At 39.5% G+C, this 21,008-nt stretch overlaps 1 protein-coding gene across 4 annotated transcripts in view; it reads right to left on the bottom strand.

Moving 5' to 3' along the window:
• SLC13A3 (solute carrier family 13 member 3) overlaps positions 1-21,008 on the bottom strand; it is a 709,014-nt gene that overhangs the window by 630,273 nt on the left and 57,733 nt on the right. For all 4 annotated transcript variants that reach the window (XM_044090300.1, XM_044090299.1, XM_044090298.1 and 1 more), the window contains exon 2: positions 10,676-10,941. In XM_044090300.1, coding sequence (XP_043946235.1) covers positions 10,676-10,911 — 236 coding nt within the window. In that variant the 5' untranslated portion in view covers positions 10,912-10,941. The remainder of the gene's footprint in view (positions 1-10,675; positions 10,942-21,008) is intronic.

The raw sequence follows: 21,008 nt of genomic DNA, 5'->3' as shown, positions 1-21,008 counted from the left end.
CACTTTGGCATGACAGACAAACTCCAAAATTGGACATAAACCTCTATGTCACCAGATGGATAGCCAAATGGCTCGTGGATAGGATACATGTTAGAGTGGTGGAATCCACATCCAGCAGGAAGACGATCATTAGTGGAGTATCATATGGTTCAATGGTGGGCCCCCTCTTGTTTGGGATATACTTCTCAGATGTTAAGGTAAATGTAGATGGCCTTTGGATGACTAAGTCTGCTATTGACTGCAACTTGGTGGTAATCACTGACTCCCCAGATGATGTTGACATCCTACAGACAAGTCAGATGTAGACTAATGATTGGTGTCTGAGCCATGACCTCAAACTAAATGCAAAGAAGTGCATTATAATACTGGTTGGGAAATCAAATACCCCTTCAAATTACAACATTGACAGTCCTCCCCCAAGAGTGGACCCAGTAGAGAGACAACTGGTTACTCAGATAGATAGTAAACTTTACTTTGGCCCCCACGTGTCCGTGGTGGTGAGGAAATCTTTCAATGCGGCTCAGCTTAATAAGTAAGGGTATCACATCCAGATCTGAGGCGATCATGGTTCCGCTGTACTCAGCCTTCATCAAACTGATAACAGACTGTGATTCGCCCTTTGGCATGTACTTTGCCAGGCACCTGCAACAGTTGGAGAATTCTCAGAAGTTTCTCTTCAAAAAAATATACGGTATAACCAATATGTCATATGTGGCCTGATTAAAAGCACCGTCACTGTATTCAGTTTCCTATTGGTTACTGAGCGGCGATCTGTGTCCAACCTACAAGTCAGTCTCTGACCCAGCTGTGATGGAACTGTTGCATCTTTACAAAATGTACTTCATAAGGGCTAGCCATTCCAAAGATCTAAACCTGATCTCTGATATGAATATGATTGATACATATCTCAGAAATTGCTCCTCCTCTGGAATAGGCTTCTTATTTATGTGAAATACAGCCCTTCCCTAACCATGTTCAAATGCAGTCTGGACTAATGTATGGGAAATTGCAAATTCACTCCTGGGGTTGCACCCATGTCCCTTATGGACAGAGGCAGTCTGTAAAACTAGTCAAAATCCCATTTGCTGACCCTTGTTATATTTCCCCTAGGGATAGAAAATTGGGTAAAATATGGGTAAAAGTAGCTAGGCTAGTAAGGGCTGTTGCGCCATTAGCCTAGTAATCTCCTATGAACCTAGAACATGTGGTATATACTTTACAATTTACTCATCAGTTTAACTAGTCAACAAAATTCCAAACTTTCTCAGCCACTTCTTCTTGCAAACCTGCATTTAACATGTCTATTCCTATACCTAATGGGACTAATGCTTCAGCGTCTCCTATTTAGTCATTGATTTCAGTGTCGCTGTCTTCTTCCTGATGCTCTCCATCTCCCAACACCACTCTCTGGTTCAAGTCCAAGGCACTCCTAATTCTTTCAAGCATCTTCCTTTGGAAAGATGGAAAAGGTTTCACTGGCAAAGTCTCTTTATGAGCTTTGGTATTGTCAGAAGAACGGGAAGCAGAGCGCCCTATTGTTTGCTGGCCCACCCTTGGTTGGATAAACTCTTTTGTTCCCTCCTTATCTTGTTCTGCATCCAAAAATGTATCTGATCTTCCAGGATATATATATATATATATATATATATATATATATATATATATAGAAGAAGAACGGGATATATATATATATATATATATATATATATATATATATATATATATATATATATTCCAAAAAAGCTGGATACAGCAGCTTGAATTTCCCAACTGCCTGAACACCAGTCCAGTTACTTAGCTATACTTTCATAAAATTAATGCAGTCTGTTCCTTTTAGTTTCTCTGGCACAGCAGAAAAACTCAGGTTTTCCTCTGTGTGCTCTGTTTTCTAACTACAGTACTTTTGAAATGGTTCTACTATGAAACATCAAGTTCAGCTATGCTGAAAATCCAAAATGTAGAAAAATAATACATGAAATACAGAAGGATGAAGAAATTAACTTTAATCACTTTTTGCAGGTGGCAGGCACCCCCCAACCCCTTGAATTTACATATGTCAACCCCATGGTTGTGCTAACTTGAAGAAGGGATAAATCTTCCAAAACAAGTGAATTATGACCAGAGTACACTTTCCTGTGGGAAACGGCGACAGACATTGTGCTGCTCAACTTTTATAGGTTCCTAGTTCCATAGGTTCATAGGTAAGTACTAGGCTAGCTGCCCTTGCAGGCCATTTTAAGCCTAGTAAATTTCCATCTCATTTGGTTATAGATTGGCTTTACCCATCCGATACTTGATAATTATGTATTACCCCTAATAAGAATAACTGGGATCATACCATAGATAATTTAAGGGGACCATGCATGGGATAATGCATTTAGGAGTCGCCTTTGTCCATGAGTAGAACATTGGGCAGTCCTGGGATAAATTTTTTGTTTCCACATCCATAGATCTAAGTTATGCCTGAAAATGGACATGGATGAACTTTGTCTTATGTGGATGGGGAGTCTATTCCACAGCAGCGGTATCCTCTTCTTTTTAAAGCAGTATTTCTGCTTTCTTTGCTATTGACTTTTGATGAATTTGACCATCTGTATAAGAGCCTTTTGAAACAGGTCTTCCCTGAGAAGCCTCATTCTCAGCCAGCCTTTTTTTTATTTAACTTAATTTTAGCCTCTTATTTTATAATAGCTGGTTAAAGCTTCTTTTATATTTGCAGATTTTGTTATTTAACTTTATATACATTTATTATTTAAAAAGATCCGTCAGTGTTTCACTTGTTTTTAACATCTATGAGTGCGTTTGACTTATCTTTCCTCTAAATTGCTGGAATCCGTCTCCCATGTCAAAGTTGAAACAAACTGCTTTTGATTCCGCTTCTGCAAGATTCTTCTCCTTTTCTGATTGAGTTTCTCTTATTTTCACCAAATGCTTTTTCTGCTGGTATCCAGACTGTGTAATTACCAGAAATTAACTGAACTGAGTCCAAATTGATAAATTGTACTGTTTTTTTTTTTTTTTGATTTTAACACCAGGATAGCTCTAATCAACTTATTGATCATTGTGCAGCCATCTTGCAAATAGCCATTGCGATTAATTTATTCTGTGAAATATTCATTATTTCTATTAGTGTCATTCCTGGCAAATTACAGTAACAAACTGTAAAGGCAAAGGCTTCATTCTTTATCTGCTTGATGGAATCCACTGGGAAAACATGCCCTTCAAAAAATAGAAAAATTGATGGAAAATTATGTTTTTTTTTCTGGCATTTTGGGGGCTCACATGGTAACACTTGCATCCAACCATCTCTTCATCCACCCAGTCTATTTCAGTACTACAGGAGAAGACAGAAGACAAAGAATGCAATGCAGGAACCAGTAGCATCTGGTACACCAGACAATTACAAGGCATGTACACTCTCATCAAGGGGCTAATTGAGTGTCACCAATCCATTTATTACCCTGCCTGTGAAATGGGAGGAAACCTGATTTACCTGGAAAAAAAAACATGAAAATTAGGAAGGAATGTACTAAACTCAAAAAAAGAACCCAGGAACACAACACCCAGCTGAGTCATTATGGGGAATCAAGCTCTGTAATGCAGTAATGTAACCATGGCAGCATCATACCAACAAAGACTAAGGAACTGGACAGATATGTGTCATCCTTTTCAAGGGGCTGGAATTATTGAATCATTAAATTATAAATAAATAAATATTTACTGTCCTTTCTGATTGATTACTCCTGCCTGCGATGAGCCAATAATGTGAACATTGTGTTGTTTACCTCATTATTCTTAGACTAGTGGTAAGTTTTAAACATGAACTCCACTATCTGTAAAATCTACCAAACATAACTTATCTATCTATACCTCAGTGATACAAATGCTACTTATAAATCTTGTTTGACACACTCAAACTGTGTCCATGCCTTAGATATTAAATGAACTCCACTATCTGTAAAATCTACCAAACATAACTTATCTATCTATACCTCAGTGATACAAATGCTACTTATAAATCTTGTTTGACACACTCAAACTGTGTCCATGCCTTAGATATTAAAATACTTTGCACTTGTGCATTCTTCCAGTATCTGTCTAATCCAAACAAAACTTTGGAAAAGAAACAGAACAAACAGCTTTCCTGGATTTTTTTTTTTTTTTGCTACGTAGCACAAATAACTCAAACAAGATTAGCTGGCTTATCACTTCCAAATCGGGTCTATGTAGTCCCTAAGACTGTTGCAGGATCAACAGATAAAGCCCTCACTGTAACTCAGATAACATGGAATTGATGAGTGACCTGACCTGAACACCAAGAGAACAAACAAGAAAGAATGGGAGTTAGCAGTCAGTACTGGCTAAACTCAGTAGGGGAAAGAACACGGTCTGATCTGCTGCAATACTGGCAGCTACCAGAGGAGGTTTACGGTATGCAGCCAGAATGGTCAGGAATATTTGTTTGGTGCTACCAAGCTATGTTCATGATACTAAACATTATAGTGTGTGCAGAAGCATACACAAATATGGGAAAAGAACTGCAGGCCCTTACACATGCATTGTACAAAGGCATACATGCATAAATGTAAGGCACTGCAGGCCCTCACACATGCATTGTACAAAGGCATACATGCATATATGTAAGGCACTGCAGGTCCTCACAAATGCATTGTACAAAGGCATACGTGCATATATGTAAGGCACTGCAGGCCCTCACATATGCATTGTACAAAGGCATACATGCATATATGTAAGGCACTGCAGGTTCTCACAAATGCATTGTACCAAGGCATACATGCATATATGTAAGGCACTGCAGGCCCTCACACATGCATTGTACCAAGGCATACATGCATATATGTAAGGCACTGCAGGCCCTCACACATGCTTTGTACAAAGGCATACATGCATATATGTAAGGCACTGCAGGCCCTCATACATGCATTGTACAAAGGCATACATGCATATATGTAAGGCACTGCAGGCCCTCACACATGCATTGTACAAAGGCATACATGCATATATGTAAGGCACTGCAAGCCCTCATACATGCATTGTACAAAGGCATACATGCATATATGTAAGGCACTGCAGGCCCTCATACATGCACTGTACAAAGGCATACATGCATATATGTAAGGCACTGCAGGCCTTCACACATGCTTTGTACAAAGGCATACATGCATATATGTAAGGCACTGCAGGCCCTCATACATGCATTGTACAAAGGCATACATGCATATATGTAAGGCACTGCAGGCCCTCACACATGCATTGTACAAAGGCATACATGCATATATGTAAGGCACTGCAAGCCCTCATACATGCATTGTACAAAGGCATACATGCATATATGTAAGGCACTGCAGGCCCTCATACATGCACTGTACAAAGGCATACATGCATATATGTAAGGCACTGCAGGTCATCACACATGCATTGTACCAAGGCATACATGCATATATGTAAGGCACTGCAGGTCCTAACAAATGCAAGGACGCACATCATCCGTGAGTGCTGAGGATACAACTTAAAGAGAGAGAGCCTTGGCAATGTACTCTGGAAGATGGCCATCTAGGAAAGGTGGGCACCATGCAGGTATCTGGTCTGGGGGTCATAGTATCAGACTCTTTAATGTGGGTGTCCTTGTTTCAGGAAATGAATCCAGACCCTCAGGCAGTGAGGATGAAGGTGTTCCCTGATTAGTTAAACTGACAGAAAGCATAGGCTGGGAAATGAACAACCTCATTAGTTTTCTGGATGCCGATAGTTTGCTCTCACACTCACTCGCATTTTCTTGAGAAGCTGTTGCAAAGGAACAGAACAGAATCAAGTCCCAGTAGGGGGGACGGCTGGGATGGCTGGTAGTCACTGACAAAAAAGGCTCCTACAAAATATCTAAATTGTGCTAGAAACAGACTCCCCCAAGTGAAACTTAAGTGAGGAATCTCTAATGATATGATAGTCCTGTAGATGTAAACACCAACAGACAAGGAACTGCTGGGCAGGACAGAATTCTCATTCTCTTAAAGGGCAATGCAAGGTATCTTAAACCCCCTTCTAGTATGGAAAAAAATCACCAGAATATTCTGGTTTAATTTCATTTCTTTTTTTTTTTTTTGTATAGTGGAGGGGATGTCCCTAAAAACAGTCATCTAGAATGGATGACTTGCCCACACAAACTTTCAGAGTGTATGACAACTCTTGTGAGGAAGAACAAAGGAACTTCAGATTATTGTTTGGTGTCTGATATCCACATCAGCTTTATGTACCCTGTATGAGTAGGAGATGGTCAGTCTACAACACCAAAACCTGCAGCCAATCCAAAAAGCAAATATTCATGTCTAGTGATGCTTGTAGATTTTACAAAAGCAGAAACGTGATAAAATGAAAACATAATAGATATGAGGTCCTGGCACACATGGCCGGCCTAAAACAGTAAACTGCAAACTTACAGTGGTACACAGACTGCTAAAAATATGACAATTCTGAAAACCTTGTACATTGTTAGAACAAGTTAATGTGCAACAAGAGCAATGCTGTTGTATAACATATTTTAAACTTTAACTACGTATGAACCACAAACTGACCTGCAGGAGAAAAGACAAACACAATTCATGCTAATTACTAAACAACTACTTTGCTCTTTTAGAGAAAATGTGGTTGTGTCCTGTTTTTCAACATTTACCAAACAGGAACCATTTTAGGCAGACCTCTGCAGTTTTACAATAGCAAGGGAAAAAAAAAAGAAAAATAAAGCAAGCCATAAATGTGAAAAGGAATAAAATGTGGGTCTGTACCCTGCTTTTTCCAGTTTCCATTGCCCACTACCACTGCCCATTACAAGCACTGACTTTGAAACTAATACTGTTTGAGTCATTCCCTTGAAGAAGATTTTTTAAAACTTTTTCCTTTCTGTGTGGAAATGTATTCCACTGGAGTTTAGAAATCAACTCTCTCACTCCATCTCTGTTTAGAAAGAAAGTTCTTAAGCAACTACCAGTCATGTCAATGTGAATGTTTCTAGAATGTTCCATAGGTTCATACTAGGCTATCTGCCCTAGGGCATTTATAAGCCTAGCCAGAATGTGTTTGGCTTTCGCCACCCATTTTAAATTTATTTTGCTATGCCCTTTTTCGAGGTTAGTATACTGTGCCTCTGTCTAACAGTGACACAGAAGTGATACCCAGGGTAAACCTATGATCTCCCATCCACTCATCAAGATTCCTCTTGAAGAGAGTCAATGAGGGACTCTGCCTAACCTGGACTGGGATTTTATTCCAGAGTGAAGGGAGCCTCTGGGTTATGAATCTGTCCCTCCAGCATGTCCTATTTATTTCAGTGCTGAGGTTCAAGTCTCTCGGCGTAGCTCGATGGGATTTGGATTTTCTGAGGTGCAGCATGTCCATTAATTCCGGGTTGGACATGGCTTTATACGTCAGGCACAGATCGCCTCTGAACAGGTGGTATGCCACTGAGTAGAGCTGGAGTTTCTTTAACCGGGCAGCATATGGCATCTGTTTGAGCCCTTTGATCCTCTTGGTGAGGTACTTTTGGGGTCTTTCCAGTTGCTGCAGGTGTCTGGTAAGGTACATCCCAAAAGGGGCATTGTACTCAATTATGGGCCTGATGAGGGATGAGTAAAGAGGCACAATGACCTCCCCTGATCTAGATGTGAATCCCTTCATGATTAGGTGGGCTATATAAAATGTTTTTCTAACCACTTTGGCCACGTGGTTGCCAAATGAGAGATTGCTATCAGCTTGGGTCTCCAGGTCCCTAATTACTTCTTCTGTACTTAATGGATTACCACCTATGTGGTAATTTGTGGGCACTTTGTTTTTGCCAAAGGGGATGACTATACACTTTTTGGCATTTAGCTTGAGGCCATGGCTCTGGCACCAGTTGTCTGTTTCTATGAGGCCCTTTTGGAGGATGCTTGTGTCGGCTGGAGAGTCGATTATGGCGCCCAGTTTGCCGTAATCTGCGAACTTGGTCAGCCACAGTTTAAGAGGCAGGATCTGCCCTTAAAGCCGAACTGGGTAGGATCCAGTATCTGTAGGTCCCCAATATCTTTATTTTTGAGGTCCATGATGATCCTTTCCATAGCTTTGCAGATCAAGCTAGTCAGGCTTATGGGGCGATAGTTTCCGGGATCTGTTGAGGCACCACCTTTATGGAGAGAGACAACTGTTGCTGTACGCCACTCTTTGGGCACATATCCTGTAGTAAGGCTGAGATTGAACAGTAGTTTTATGTTTGGGTTTAGCTCTTCTTGGAGTTCATGTAGGATGCAGCTCGGGACACAGTCTGGTCCCATTGATGCTGTGTTTTTTGCTTTGGAGAGGGCGGTTCTTACCTGAGCATCTGAGATGTCAGGGGGGCAGCACTCTGGCTGGGATAGATATTTGCCCTTTTGGTGGGGAGGGGGGGGGAGAAGTTTGCGCTGAACCTGTCAGCTAGGATGTTGGCAATGTCTGTGGGTTCAGTGTATTTTTTGTCATTTTGGACTAATTCTGAGCATATCTGGGAATTACCACCCAGGTTCCTAACATAACTAAAGAAAGCCTTGTGATTATCCTTAGTGTCCTGTGCAATTTTTCTCTCGAAGCTGGCCTTAGACAATTTTATGAGTGCCCGTAGTTTTTTGCTAATACTGATCAGTGATGCCTTCCCTTTTTGAAATTTTGCTCTATCATTTCGTAGCTTCCTCCTTCTATTGTATAATTTGTTTATGGCTGGGGTCCACCAGACAGGACGTCTGCCTTTGGAGGATTGGGTCTTGGTTTTATTTGGGATCGCATGATCCATGCATTCCTGAAGGTGTTCATAGAATGTGTTTATAAAGGATTCTGCGGTCTGGGCTGTATTTTCCACAGGCCCGGGGGCTTTGAAGGATTCCACCTCAGTTTTGAGGAGAGTGAAATTTGCTTTAGAGAAGTTTTTCACTGTGGTTTTCTGGGCAGGGGGTGGGGTTGGGATGTGAATATCCAGTGAGATTAGTTTATGGTCTGATCTTACCAGTGAGGGATACACTTCTGGTCTGGAGCATAGAGTCCCCATGTTGGTGATGATCAGGTCCAGTATGTTTTCCCCTCTTGTGGGAGTGGTAACAAGTTGTTCCATAGCATTTGAGTTTATAAATTCTAGGAACCTTTGGGCTAGGGTGTTGGAGCTAGAGTAATGTTCCCAGTCTATGTTTGGGTAGTTGAAGTCGCCCAATATAATGGTGTTTGGAGAGACCTTCATATTTTCCAGTGTTCTCAGGAAGGCTGAGTGGGGTTCCTTGGTTTGGGAGGGTGGTCTGTAGCAGGCTATAAACTGGAAGGCAGTTTTACCCATTGTTAGTTGCACATGGATAGTCTGATGCTTCGTGCTGTGCCACCAACCTGGAGGTGTGGGTATCTTTGACGAATATTGATACTCCCCCCTCCTTTTGTGGTTCGGTCCAAGTTTTGGGGCCGAAAAGCATGGTATGAGGTATAACCTGGTAGTGCTAGGGTGCTCTCGGGAGCCCTGAACCAGGTTTCTGTTACTGCACAGATATCGATGTTCTCCATGCTAAGGAGAGTTTTGAGTGCGTGCATCTTGAGGTTTAGACTTCTGGCGTTGAGTAGCATTACTCTCAGTTTCTTATCCCTTGTGATACCTATGGAGGTGGGTTTGTCTTTTGAGCCTTGCCTAAAAAAGGCTCTTGCTCTTCCTCTCTCTGTCATACTCCTTCCTCTTATCCCCAAGTCACAAACTTTGAGACACTCACAACTGCTATCCTGAGTAGCTCTACTTTATATTCTCTTACAAACCCAACTGTCACATAATACAGTTAAGTACACAAATATTTAATTAAGTCCTGTTCTCAAAGGCCTTCTAGTACAACTCCAGTCTCTCAAGTGGTCTCAAAAGAACATAACTATTTAATGTGAAGGAAAACCCCATAACTCCATGCAGCAATTTGTTACCCCACCATTCTCTTCCTTCATATAAGCACCTCAGACTCTACAACCCTAGAACATGTTTTCTTTCATTTCTAGCCGTTTCCTGGACTAAGCTTGCATTACTGGGTCTCAACTAAATGAGTCCATCTGAATCAACCCCAAAGAAAAAAGAAAGAAAGAAAAAAGTTTAACCACTACTAATATGAAATTCTCACTAAACATATTTCTCAAATAATATTCTGCATTATACAACTGTAATCCATACAAATATGTGCTTTCATCTGATCAAACTATCTATAATTTGTTTTTTAATTAAATACTGTTCCTTCCACAAGCCGCATAAATTTTCTCAAAATTACTTGTGACACTAAACCATATAGATGTTACACTATTATACAGTTTCACTTAGGCTGGCTTATTAATCAATCACATTTTTGGTAGTTATTATGTTTTTCTAACATGCCAATGCAGTTATATGAATGTTCTTCTGTTAGTGATGGTAATGTACACTATAAATATCTCACCTGATGCCTTCTGACTCAGGTTATGCCTAAAACAAAGCCTCTAGACCAGTCTATTCACACGGCTAACTAGTGTTAAATAAATAAAAGAAAGAATAAATTATATTCTGATTTTGAGAAAAAGGACCCTGAATGCTAGAAAGCAATGCAGCTATCAGAAATATAGCACCCTCTCTATACTTCAATGATGGAAAATTAGAGGATTGTGGTTTTGTTACCGTGCTGGCTGGACACCAGTTATTAAAAGGATCTTGAGTGCAATTCTGCGATGCAAGTTCCACTCTTCAATCGCTGACGCCATGATAAGGCCACTGAGAAAAAGAAAGTTTGTATCAAGGCAATACTGCGGACAGACTTTGCTTGATGATAACACTCCCAGGAATGGAAAAAGAACAACTGGTAGCAATGATGTCACAGCCAGAGGCAAAGCCTCTGTGCACCAGTACATGGCCATCAGAAGGACCACATAAAGACATTTTCCTTCCTATGGAAAGACAGATAAACAAACAGATGTCAGTTCTGTTGTAAATATCACAGTAACACAGTATCAGGAGTTGTGTAGTTAGGCTGTCAAGTTTTCATGTAAGAATTTTAATATACAAGTACATTTCTGATTACAAATTTTGTAGCAATTATATTTTATGAAAGTTTTCATGTAAGAAAATATTCTTAACTCATCAACATTAAACAAACATTAAAAAAAGAAAAATAATAGACAACATTCATTGTAACCAAAGTTCAAATCAAAGATTAGACATCTTTGAAAATACATGTAGATTTCATGCATATGTTATACCAGAAATCTTGGCATCAATGGCTGTGTTTGCCATAAACTGAAGTTTTGGTTTTCCATATCAAAATTATACTTTCCTATCAAGAGGCATCCTGGGATGATATTGGGACCCACTGAGGCCATGTTCTTGGTTTTAGTTAGTGCAGCCAGTATATGCTCTGTAGTTATAGTTGGAGGGTTATGTATGACAGCCTTTTTGGAGGATGGTTGAGAATGGGGGGGGTAAAGTTGGAATTGAATCTGTGTGCTTAAAGGTTTGCTAAATCACCAGGCTCAGTGAATATGGCACCATTAACCACCAGTTCAGCACATTTCTGTGTGCTGCACTTGAGGTTTCAGATACAGTTGTAGAAGGTCTTATGGTTGTCTTTCACCTGGGAGGCTATCGTAACCACAAAGCTGGCTTTGCTTGACATAATTAACCCTCTTAGTTGCCTGTTTAGTTTGATGAGAGAGTTTTTATGTTTATGGGAATTACTTTTGCCTTTTGCCATATTTTTTTTTCCTTTTGTTGCATATCCTGTTTAATTTGGGATGCCACCAGAGCCGTTTGCTTCTGAGGCTAATCCTGGTCTTACTTCTGGTAGGTACAGCAGCATCTATGCAGCCATCGACATGGTTGTACAAAGTTTCTGAGAGGAATTCAGCATAGGTTGCTGTATTTTCAGGGTTTGGAGGGGCACTGAATTTTGATAAGCCATCACTTAATAAAAAGTAATTTGCCTTGGAATAATTCCTACCTGTTACTGGTTTTAATGGGATTACAGAGATGATTTTGATGGAGACAGATTTAATGTTAAGCCTTACAAGGGAGGATGAAACACAGGAGTGTGCAGCATTCTCCCATATTTGTGAGCACGGGGGTCCAGTATGCTGGAGCCTCTAATATGTATATTTATTATTTGGTTAAGGGTGTTTGTAGTTATGAAGTCCAATTAGTAAAAACAAAATGAAAACTCTAGCAAAGCTAGAACTTTCTCTGAGTGACCTCCCAAACCTCTTGTATCAGAGGCACATGGGATATATGCAAATGAGCCTTATGAACATCAGGTGTTTCAGCTAATTGGAAATTCTGAATGCCCATGACTTGTTTTGTCATTTTTAATAGACAATTTCAGGCCAATAAAGCCAAACCCCACTAGCTGTGGATATGCATATTTCAGCCTTATGACCTTGTCAGCACAGCACAAGCAGAGTGTTTGACTAAGCATTAGAAACACAGGGCTGTTATAATCAGCTGATGTCCATTTTCATTAGGGTCACTGCAAAAATATCCCAAACAACAAACTAAAACAATGAGTGAGAAGGTCACTGAAAAACCAATCAGTAAAAACAAAATGAAAACTCTAGCAAAGTTTTAACGAACGAGGTACTTAACTTTGCCTGGATGGCACTGGACACAAGTAAAACACTTGTGGAATGCAGGCTTGAACTCCAAGTGTTGCTGAACTCTGGTAAAATGAGCAGGACACAATATGTAGTAAAGGAGGTTTACTCAACAGCAAAACTGGTTTGCTGGGTGGGCACTCAGTATCATGGACTTATAGAAAACAATGGGTGGAGCTTATACAGCATCAATAGTAAGGGAAGAGGAAAGGATTTTGGAAATTAGATTACCATAAGGGGTGGTGGCCAGAAGCACAGTTTTATTAAACCAACACAGCAAAAGGCTGGGAGAGTTGGGAAAATTTTTCAAGCAGATTAGCTAGAGAGGAACAAGCAGGATAGATTGAGAGGTATCCTATCAAATAAAGCCAATATTGGAGCTCTTTCCAAAACTTAGTGTGGGACTGGGCAGACACAGAATGCAACTTTAAGCAGGTAAATGATAAGCTGAATATAAAAGCACAGAAGCACAAACTGCAGCAGAGACAATTCTCTCACTATTGAACTTGTTACTGTTTAAGGCAGCAGACTATGCAGACATTTACCAGCAGAACTGTTTATGGAAAAAATGCAGTAATAAATGACTCGGGCTCAGATCTGACATTGATACACAGTCCCGCCACACCTGTGAATTAAACTACAAGACTATAGCCCAGCAGGGTTTAAAGTACAAACGGATAGCTTTTACAAGTAATTCTTCTTGTGGAAATAGCAACACAGAATAATGCAAAAACACAATATTCCCACAAGTGCTAATTAAAATACAAGACTAAGGTCCCAGGACAAACTAAAAAATGAAAACAAATAGCTTTTTTGGTTAAAACATGGAACACAGCAGAAAAGTACAAAGTAGTATCACCACACAGGTCACTATAACTGCAACTGAAATATTAAAGCAAAATTGAAATAATTAATATAATTGAATTCTCTTTCTTTTTTGATGAAAATGTAGTTACTCACAGTTTTACACCTTTTCATGTCTTGTATAAAATACAGCTGGTAACCATTTGAAATGTCAGGACCTGCTAGAGTAAATCCCAAAATATGGAAACTGAATGGCTAAAAAATGGACTTATGTATATTAAGTCTGCGATGCCGTTTCTCAGAATATTCCCTTTTCTCCGAGGTACGGTGCTCTCAGACTTTGTATATACAAGTTCAGGGGGTTGCTCTTCTTTGGGTTTTCAGTCTTCCTTTTGGCTTGTCAGCACTCGGCATTTTGAGTGCCGACATTTCAATAGACAGCCAGTACTGCTCTCTATTGAGATGTCAGCACTCAAATGCTGAGTGGAGGGGTTTGGCTGAAATGGACCTTTGGGTTAACCCCTCCACTTGACAAAAAAAAAAAAAAAAACAAGTAAGAATTTTGGTTTCACTTCATACTGATTAGATGGAAATATAACAAAAAGTTCTAGCAGGACTGCATGGATCCTCACAATGTTTATACATGCAAATAAAATGTACTGTGACTACATCATTTCTTAAGCCAGCAGATTTAGCTTTCATACTCTCACCTGTCCAGATTTTAGCAGATTTTTGGTCTGTTCCTCATAAAAGTTGTGGTTTTCTGGCAAACTAATAACTAAATAATGACTGACATTTGAGTTTCAGACTTCATATCCTTCAGAAAATACATGCTAATACAAATCCTGTTATATGTTTATAACAGCAATATTTAAAATCTGCCCCTGTTTCTATATCCCTGTCCCAGCATTATTTTATGCTTTGTCTAGATTTCCTGGGTTAGGAGGTTGAGAGGTATGCTGACTACGTTCTCACCATTGCACATCAAAATATAAGAAATACATGAGAAGTTGAACAACGTATACTGCTCAAAGGAATTCACACCTAATCATTATGATCCCTTTAAAAAATACTGCCCATTCCACTGTACATTTCATATCATTTCCTCATACTAATAAACTCTGACATCTGCAATAAACATCCATGAACATTTTATGATGCTAATAAAGTTCAAGACACTCATTTTTCACATCGGAAAACTACATTACATTTTATGTGATCATATACTTTCTATATTATGTCAGTTTAATGTATTCAGTGTTACTGGAATGTGTGTGTGTGTGTGTGTGTGTGTGTACTTTCGAAATGTCTTTGATTTTGCCTGATATTTTTGAACTACTTTTGTAAACATTTTGATTTTCTTGTAAATCATGGAGTGTTACAGTCAGTCAGTCAATAAAGCCAGACATTTTTGTTCAGAAAATGCATTTTGAGCAAAATCTCTTCCTCTGTTAACTTTGTGAGTGTAATAGAGTAATATTTAAAAAAGGCCCTGATTTTGGTCCTTTGCCTCCCCTTAAATTTTGGATTTTTCAAGGATTCTTGAGCAGAGAAGTTGAGGGCATGTGTGGGTCAGAGGTGAAATCACTGCTCAGTGCTGCCTTTGCTGTTCAGTGGATCTAGGAAGAGTTTATATTAATAATATATTCCATGTTCATTGTCTAATTGTGGTCAAACAACTAAGAAGGTCAAGCAGTTCTTTAAAAAGCATAGAAAAATATACCCTAAATAACACAGATGGTGAGAAAGACAATGGAGTCTGAAAAATTAGTCTCTAATAGGTTGTTTTCTGATATTTTTATAATAGCATACAATAGCATGACCATTCAATCTAAAAAAACTTACTTTTCTGTTCTGCATTAAAATATTTTACATTACTGGCAGCTTCAAGTCAAGTAAAATTAAAATAACACAGAACTATAAAAACACAACCAGGAAAAAAAATGTGCACATTGTACACAATATGGTTTGTATTTGTTTTCTGTTTTTAAATCATTTAGTACAGCTCTTGTTAAAAAATGCACACTTGTATTATAATGTGTTCTGTGTATAGTCTTTGTATCACTATCACAGCAGACTATAAGCTGCTATGTCCATGCAATCATAAAGTCTCCATCCGTATCACTATCACAGCAGACTATAAGCTGCTATGTCCATGCAATCATAAAGTCTCCATCCTTGAGAGATTTTACTATACAATTAAATGAAACATGGAGGAGTCAGGAAAGAAACAATGCACTGATTAATGAAGAATCTGTGCTTTCTATTTGCCAGCAAATGGGTATGACATTACAAGAGAGGGGATTTGTTTCCAAGGTGGGTTGCCCCTTTCAAAAGGCAGACACATCATGAAGAGACAAACATTTACAAGAAATCTACCAAGTATGATTCTATAAAACTCAGTGGCGTACCACATGCATTGAATAATGGGAAGGTATGTCACATCAAGAAATCAAGTGTCCAAAACTATGTGCTGTAGTGTTACATGTTTTGCAATACTGAAGTTCCAAAGGATGCATCATGGGAAATTATTAGCTATGCTCTCTTAATTCATACAATGAAATTAATCTACATTATGTTCATAGCAGAACAAACTTCTTTGAAAAATATTTCCGATCATGTTGCTTGTCATGACCTATCAATGGTACAGTATGGAACAGTAATGCCAGAGAGAGGCCTTGTTTTTAAGAAATTATTATACACTGGATTTTGTTGTAAATAAATGCTACACTGACTCAGCCTACATACATGTACCTGGGTTTAGACATGATAAACAACCACACCCTATTTTATTCATTGCAGGTGAGCAGGCCTTTCCTTCAAAAGTGGTCACTTTTTTTGACATAGTATTAGTGGTGAGACAAAGGTCATAGATGTGCTGAACTGAAGAGTCATGGTGGTTAAATTTCTGCAGTGATACAAGAACCAAGGGCAGACATGCTTAGCTCCCGATATTGAGTCTATATGAATATGGTCAAGTGGGGTTAGAATTTGCTTAGAGGTAATTTTTTGTAGTCTGGCTGCATTGTGGGTAAGTGAGGATGTTGGAAGGCTTGAAAATTCCCCGAGGAAGTCAGAAGGTATACAATTATCAATTGAGAAGGATTTTCCTATTAGTTTGTTGGCTTCCTGTCAGACATGATTAGGAGAGTGAAAAATGGAGGTTTGTTTAGATTTTAGGTGTTTGGTTTTTATTCTACAGGTGACCTCTTTGATGAAGTGCTTCAAAGTTTTGTACTGGTCAAAGTTGTTGGGAGCGGGGTCATATTTTCACATTTCCCAGGCCATATCATATAGTTTTATTAGTAATTTAAGTTTATCTGTGAGCCTTTCAGTTTTGGGGTCTTTCAGTAGCCTTGAGATCATTGAAAAGTGGCCATCCTGAAGTGAGAGTAGTAAGTGCGTTAGTTTACTGGTTGCAATGTTAGCATCAGAAAGTGAGGGTATTGAGGACCAATCACTAGCAAAGTGGGCATCCTGAAGTGAGAGTAGTAAGTGTGTTAGTTTACTGGTTGCAATGTCAGCATCAGAAAGTGAGGGCAGGATGTAGCAGCTGGGCACTGGCCAGTTATGGGTGCAGTGAGAACTCAACTGGAAGTTTAATTATTAACCATTTGGGGGCAGAATCAATGGATACCTTGGTTCAGGAAATAACTCAAACATTAATAGAGGATTTGTGCAACAGCAAAACACCACCACTACCTGTGTGGGGGTCTGGACAGGCATCAAATGAATATGTATACCCAGTGAATAAATGTTGTTTATGATGTTCGCTATTACTTTAGCCAAGGCACGGTCAGAGCAAGGAGGTGATGGGAGTGGGAGCTCAGAAAAGAGCTTATGATATCACTCTTGTTTCTTATGCTTTTAGCATTAAGAACAGCACATGATAGCCAGGCTGACCTTGGAATGTGTGTGGGTTTGTGATCCTGAGAAATGTTTAGATATGATGCCATTGATACTGGATGGAGAGCAACAGATGAAGTGAGAATGGGAAGAAGAAGTAGTTAAGATAAAGAGTGGAATATCTACTCTTACCAAAGGCATATATTTTAAAGTTCTCACACTAGTGGGATGTGAGATGGGAAGATTGAGTGTTTTAGAATGTGGTATATGGCACTGATTAGAGTAAGGCTGAGCTGGGAAATATTATAGTAGTGATGTTCAGAGGTCTGAAGATGTGCTTTGACTTGAATTTGCGTGTCCTGAGTGAGTGCAACATTTAGTAGATTATCTGAGCTAAGGGTAGGTGTTTGAATGTGTTGTGTAGCTTTAAGAGGTTGGCAAAATAATGAGATTTCAATGTAGAGTACAGACAAGTTACATTTGTGGGCCCAGGGGCGGGGTTTGGCTGAGGGAATGGGAGGGGAATGAAGCAAGTCACACATCCACACTTGCAGGTTTCAGTCAGTCTGCAGTTGCTTAGCAGACCTGCAATGTTTTGCCCCTGCCAGAGATGGACTATCAGATAAGGGTAAAAAAGTTTATTTATTCATTGGTTTGTTTTCGTTTTTCAACTAAAGACAAAGACAGTTGTTAATAATACCCCCAAGTATATGCACATAAAATAACAATTCATATGGGACACTAATCCATGAGGATTTTGGCTACCTCATGCAAATAGAGACAAAAATATAAGAATCTCAGGGAAGCATTTGGAAGTTTCATTATATCTGTTAGCAGCAGCCCCAAAAGTATGCCAGCCATAACACTAAACTGCATCTGTGGCCTAACTGAGCAGTCCTTTTTAGGAATACATAAACTAAGCGCACAATTTAAAAAGATAGACAAGGCTTTCCACATTACATGCCTTATTTTAGCTGACATAAGTTTTTTAAAGCTCTGTAACTTCACCTGGATAGGAAAGGAAACGGTAAAAGAGAAATATATAAGTGCAGGCAGTTTGGCACCCTCTTACATTACCTAAAATTAAGACATTGTAAGGCAGACTTTATCAGACAAGGTAGAAATAATGGAAAAAGCTGATGAGATAAAACGAGAAATGGTTGAAATAAAAAGAGCAAGGTTAGCAGCAGGAGAAACATCACTACTGCAAACAATGTAAATACAAAAACAAAATAATCAACATTATAGCAAACAATATCTTTTGCTAAAAGATAAGTTATCTCACTTAATTTGCAAGTAACTGACTTCTGGACTAGAATATATTGATCACATTTAATGTTTGTTACAATGTGCAGAAGAGAGTATTAGATGACTTAAAAAAAATCCTCTGCTTCTCATTTCAGGAAATACTATTAATTAGAGCCAGCTCCAATACTAAGTGACATAGGCAGTTGGCCTTAGGCCCGCTAGCTGATGTGTGTGTGTGTGTGTGTGGGGCCTCACTGCTGGCTACCCAACATTTAATTTTAATTAAGTGAGCAATTAAAAAAATACTACATTTGTTCTTTAAGTGGTACACTAACATTACCTTTCTTCTTTAAGTGACACACACATCTATGGTCTGTGCATGTATGACTGCACCCACATCTATAGTCTGTGTGTATGTATGAACGCACAGGATTTGAATTCTCAAATGCACATTTGCTGAACTATCTCTACACTTGGAACTTTGCCACCATCCTTTGCAGAAGGTGTTCTGCCGTAGACAATGAGGTGTGTTCAGCAGGTACTGTGTGTGTCTGTATAATGTCGAAGTTAGGGTTGGCAAGTTAGATAACTGGGTTGCTCAGGCTCCAACTCTGTACCTGAGCTACAGATGACAAGACACTGAATCCTCTACACCAACTAGCAGATTGCTTGGTTATCCTACTTTTTTTTAAATGTTCTGAAATAGGTAAGTTTGCCTTTTATCGTTTCATTTGTTTCATTGCTTAATGGAAAAATTAAAAAATAAAACTACAGGGGTAGTTGCATTTTCAAGGAATATGATCAGTGCATTTTTAAGGAGTGTGAGCTTCAAGGGAAGAGAAGTTTAATGTTGCTCATGCTAAGTCTGTTTTCAGTGTGCAGCTGTTTGGTTAGCAAATGTTTGTCGATGTTTGTGGTATAAAATTTGAATGCAGCGTTAGTTGTGTAACAGGTAGCATACTTGCCTTTGGTACAAAAGGCTGGGGTTCTACTCCTACACCTAAAAGACTTGCCTTTGGTACAGAAGGTTGGGGTTCTACTCCTACACCTAAAAGACTTGCCTTTGGTACAGAAGGCTGGGGTTCTAGTCCTACGCCTAGCAGACTTGCCTTTTGTACAGAAGGCTGGGGTTCTACTCCCACACCTAACAGACTTGTCTTTGGTACAGAAGGCTGGGGTTCTACTCCTACACCTAGTAGACTTGCCTTTGGTAAACAAGGCTGGGTTTCTACTCCTACACCTAGCAGACTTGCCTTTGGTATAGAAGGCTGGGGTTCTACTCCTACGCCTAGTACACTTGCCTTTGGTACAGAAGGCTGGGGTTCTAATCCTAGATCTAACAGACTTGCCTTTGGTACAGAAGGCTGGGGTTCTACTCCTACATCTAACAGACTTGCCTTTGGTACAGAAGGCTGGGTTCTACTCCTACACCCAACAGACTTGCCTTTGGTACAGAAGGCTGGGATTCTACTCCTACACCTAGCAGACTTGCCTTTGGTACAGAAGGCTGGGGTTCTACTCCTACACCTAGCAGACTTGCCTTTGGTACAGAAGGCTGGGGTTCTACTCCCACGCCATGCAGACAGACTGTTGATACTGCAGTGCACTCTAAGAAGGGGGGAGGGGTTCCACTCCTTAGTGTGTTGACCTTTGGATGAGATGTCAAACCAAGGCCTCATCTCTCTACATTAATTGTAGATGCTGTGAGATCTTTTACCTCTATCTGCACTATCAAAAAGAGTATGGGGAATTTCTCCAAGGCCCTGGCCAAATATCCTCTAGTAATATAAATACCACCAAGGGTCTGCCCTGAAAAGATGTTACTAACATAGTGGGAATAGCGTGGACAACAAAAGATATTTAAATAAAAAATTTTAAATGAACTCTACATCACTGCCATCATTTCGAAGAAAAGAAGAAAACAGAATGCATGCTGACAGTTTTGAGCAGTGTTTATGGAGGTTGAAGAACAATAATGGGGTACCATTATATCTACAAGGGGTGGCAAGGTCCATTCCCCTGCCTGTTTCATTTGACCATGATCTGGCACTGCTAGTAATACACTTTAACTGATAGAAATGACTGCCTAATTAACATAGACCTGCTGTTCCTTAAAGGGAACTGCATGTTAATTAACATGACCAGCTGTGCTAATTTACGCACCTGAGAGATTCATAAATAACTTACTACAGACATTTCTGGGGTAGAGAACCTGGCTAATCAGCACTGGCCACTCTCCCGGAATGTCTCATTGAGCAGAGCTGTGGAGACAGCCAAATAAAGGGATTCTATTGACCATATGGAATCACCATAGTGGGCCTGTCTACAAATCAGAAAAGGCTAATGTCAGTGGATTTCTGCCAGTGTTAGGGCTTACTGCTGGTAGCAACCCTTTATGAATCCCAGCCAATATTCTTCCAGTATTTTTATATAGCATAAAATGGTAGTTTTATAGGTTCATAAGTTTACAGTTA

The sequence above is a fragment of the Protopterus annectens genome, chromosome 12.part0 (genome assembly GCF_019279795.1).
Source record: "Protopterus annectens isolate FY-2018-M chromosome 12.part0, PAN1.0, whole genome shotgun sequence".
NCBI lineage: Eukaryota > Metazoa > Chordata > Ceratodontiformes > Protopteridae > Protopterus > Protopterus annectens.
Note: the sequence above shows the minus strand (reverse complement) of the source record. Positions and strands in the feature narration are given on the sequence as shown.